The sequence below is a fragment of the Littorina saxatilis genome, linkage group LG15 (genome assembly GCF_037325665.1).
Source record: "Littorina saxatilis isolate snail1 linkage group LG15, US_GU_Lsax_2.0, whole genome shotgun sequence".
Classification (NCBI taxonomy): domain Eukaryota; kingdom Metazoa; phylum Mollusca; class Gastropoda; order Littorinimorpha; family Littorinidae; genus Littorina; species Littorina saxatilis.
Window position 1 is genome coordinate 27566673 of NC_090259.1, and position 3850 is coordinate 27570522.

The 3850-nt window shown below is 40.6% G+C and overlaps 1 protein-coding gene across 1 annotated transcript in view; it reads right to left on the bottom strand.

Annotated features, from left to right (window-relative positions):
* Positions 1 to 1130: 1130 nt before the first annotated feature.
* The window catches only part of LOC138948961 (1-deoxyxylulose-5-phosphate synthase YajO-like), a 16029-nt gene continuing 13309 nt past the window's right edge, over positions 1131 to 3850 (bottom strand). The window contains exons 7-8 of the mRNA XM_070320639.1: positions 3250 to 3389; positions 1131 to 2698 (exon numbers count right to left, since the gene is read on the bottom strand). Coding sequence (XP_070176740.1) covers positions 2588 to 2698; positions 3250 to 3389 — 251 coding nt within the window. The 3' untranslated portion in view covers positions 1131 to 2587. The remainder of the gene's footprint in view (positions 2699 to 3249; positions 3390 to 3850) is intronic.

The window sequence follows — 3850 nt, forward strand, 5'->3', positions numbered from 1 at the left end:
TACGCGACTTGTTAACTCTATGTCTCTCTCTCCGTCTCCTCTCTTTATCTCTCTCTGTCATGATCAGTTTGTCTGTGTCTCTCCTCTCTTTCTATGTCTGTCTGTCTTACCTCACCTCCCCTCTCTCTCTCTCTCTCTCTCTCTCTCTCTCTCTCTCGACCCTCTCTCTCTCTCTCTCGCTCTCTCTCTCTCTCTCTCTAATGCAGCCGATGGTCTCTGTGTCAGTGTCAGTATGTATGTCAGTGTGTGTCTCTCTCCGGATCTGCCCATTATCACGTCATTGAGTTTCAATTGGCCTCAAACTAAACTCTGATCTCCTCGGATAAGATCAATTTTTTCTACTGAAATTGATCTTATCCGAGGATCGGTTAACGTGTCCCTCGGATAAGATCACGATTTTTTTTGGTCCCAAGGGGGGTCACCTTATCTGAGGAGTACTGTATATGTTTTTGGAATTAGGAACCGACAAGGAAGAAGATGAAAGTGTTTTTAAATTGATTTGGACAATTTAATTTTGATAATAATTTTTATATATTTAATTTTCAGAGCTTGTTTTTAATCCGAATATAACATATTTATATGTTTTTGGAATCAGCAAATGATGGAGAATAAGATAAACGTACATTTGGATCGTTTTATAAATTTTTAATATTTTTTACAATTTTCAGATTTTTAATGACCAAAGTCATTAATTAATTTTTAAGCCACCAAGCTGAAATGCAATACCGAAGTCCGGGCTTCGTCGAAGATTACTTGACCAAAATATCAACCAATTTGGTTGAAAAATGAGGGCGTGACAGTGCCGCCTCAACTTTCACGAAAAGCCGGATATGACGTCATCAAAGACATTTATCAAAAAAATGAAAAAAACGTTCGGGGATTTCATACCCAGGAACTCTCATGTAAAATTTCATAAAGATCGGTCCAGTAGTTTAGTCTGAATCGCTCTACACACACACACACACACACACACACACCCACACACGCACACACGCACATACACCACGACCCTCGTTTCGATTCCCCCTCGATGTTAAAATATTTAGTCAAAACTTGACTAAATATAAAAATGAGTAGAAAACTACCATACAACCCGCAACCAGTTCTTCATTCTGAACTTGACACAAAGATCGATGTTACAAACTTTATTCAAAACTTGTAGAAAACAACTGTGCAATGCACATGCAGATTTTCTGCCAGACAACGAAACAACAAAGGTAGGGTGTATTGAACCTCTTTATCAAAATGTCTAAAAAAAAAATTAAAAATAAAAAAAATACCGCGCAATTGGCGGTTCTGGTGAGGTTTTGCCCTCTCTTTCTTTCGGCTGGTAACTGGCGCCACCTCGCGGCAAGATCACACGAGAAAGGAAAAAAACCTTGCATTGGACCCAAATAGCATATCGGTTTGGTAACAGTTCGTGTGTAAGTCGTGCATTGTATACGGTAAACAGACAATGGTCGGTTCTGGCGAGATTATACCCCTTCTTTCTTTCGTAACTGGCGCCACCTCGCGGCAAGATCACAGGTGTTGTCTCGCGTTATCACCCCAGAAGCGCATTCTGATCATCATCGCTCCACGGCTATCGCTTTAGTCCTTCTGACCGGACGCTAAAGTCCTACGCGAATCTATCAAAACAAGAATACAGAGTTGTCTCCCATTTGTTGTTCGCGAACAGTGTTTGCGAGACGAAAATGATTGCAGATTGGCCGACTTCGACAGTGATCTCCGTTCTGTTCTTCACAGTTATGATAAAGACATCGTTCTAAGGTCAAAACAAGTCGAAATGTTGGGACTGCTGCCGGAAGGAGACCGTAATATATGGTTGCATCATTGTCAAAAAATCGTCTGCTCCAGCGAGCGCCGAAACCAAACGGTTGATTATCACGTGACACTTTTGCCATATTTAGAGTTGTTTGCACAGTAAATACAGCCGCGAAAAATAGCTCGCTTGAAACTGTCTTACATATCAATTCCTTTGTAATTTAAAAATTACACAACACCATAAAAAATCATTATCGACGATCGCGAATCTGCTTACATCCATAACACATTACGAAAAGATCTAAATATGTAAAAATCGATTTCCTCGCCAGACAAGGAAAACCAAGGCATCCTGTCAGGGATAGAATGAGCCAAACTCATTTTGACCTGAGTTCAGGATGCCCAGAAGCGCTTATTTAACAAGCGGTTCTTCTTTCTGAGCATAAAAGTAAGCTTAAGACGGGTTTAACACATTTTATTCAACACGTTAACACAAACAGCCCTACAATGCATAAGTATTGTTTAGAACATAAAACAAACACAGGTGTACCAAAAATCATTAGAAATGTGTAGAAATACCGAGTAATTCACACGCAATTCTTCCTTCAAAACAAAGGCTTAAAACATAAACTTTATTCAAACGTTGAAGAAAAACAAGCGGGCAGTACACAAGCAACGCAAAAGCAACGAGCACGCAATACACATTCCTTCAAAAACCTGCAGAGGAGCTAAAAAGCAACAACAATAACGAAAAAAACAAAATTAACTTCCAACATGGCGGCCAACGATGAATGACAGTGGCTCCAAATGACGTCACTACTGATCACACGTAACCAGTAGGGTTCCATGGATTTTTCCTGGCAGCGTTGATTCTCCACATCATCTCGTAGGGGTAGGGAATGTCGGGTTTGCTGGCTTCTTCCAGTTGTTTCATCTGACAACAAAATTAACAGAATACCGTGAAATAGAACGTGTTCTTGAAGGTGTACTTATCTGAGGGGCCATTCGGGGAAGCTATCTGGCCAATTCGCTCTTACTTCTTCTTCTTCGTTCGTGGTCTGAAACTCCCACGTTCACTCGTGTTTTTGCACGAGTGGGTTTGTACGTGTATGACCGTTTTTACCCCGCTATTCAGGCAGCATACGCTGCCGCGGCTGGGATTTGAACTCACGACCTTCCGATTAGGATGCCGATGTCTTATCCGCTAGGCCACTGCGCCCGTCATTCGTTCTTACAAAGCTAAGTTATATAGATACCCCTGCAATGATTTGCTGAAAATGTGTATCTATGATAAATAATCAAATGAATTTTAATCGGCGAGCAGTTTTCTTCATCCACTCCACCACACACAGTTGGCAAAGATTGACCTATTGCAGTCATTTTTCTTTTACGTTTTTATTCGCGAGGAGTAAAGTATTACTTTATGTGATAGCTATTTCTACAAATGTTCTACTTGATAAAAATTTAAAAAAAAGTTTTGCTAACCTCTTCAGCCGTGAGAGACCATCCGTTAGCAGCGCCCATGTTGTCATCAAGTTGGTGCATCTTAGTGGCTCCAACAATGACAGCAGACACTACCGATCTTTGTAGCAACCACCGCAACGATACCTGGGCGATAGACTTGCCTGGAAACACACACATTATCATTAGCTTTTCAACACCCTCCGGACAGATTGAGAGATAAGTCGTAACTCACTACCATAATTATGTCATTTGTTCCGCACTACGTTCAGCAGCAAGTTTGTTGTTGTTGGATTTTGTTTTGCTTTGTTTTTGTGCTTACAAGTATATTCCTTCTCGACCATATGTGGCCTTTTCTGCGACTGTGGACATTGTTGACAGAAGCCTCTGATTGGAGAAACGCGGAGTCAAAGTTGGAGCAAAATGTAAACAAACTTTACTGAGCTCACTCTCTTCCACTTCAAGCTGAATTTCTATAAATTTAAGGAAGAATCGGTGATATAACGCATTGTAAAACAGATGAAAATTATGAAAAACAGTTTTGGAAGGCACATACAAATTATTTTGACAACAGTGACTGTTTTCGCAGACATGGCCACACATTATACATCACCGCAGACATGGC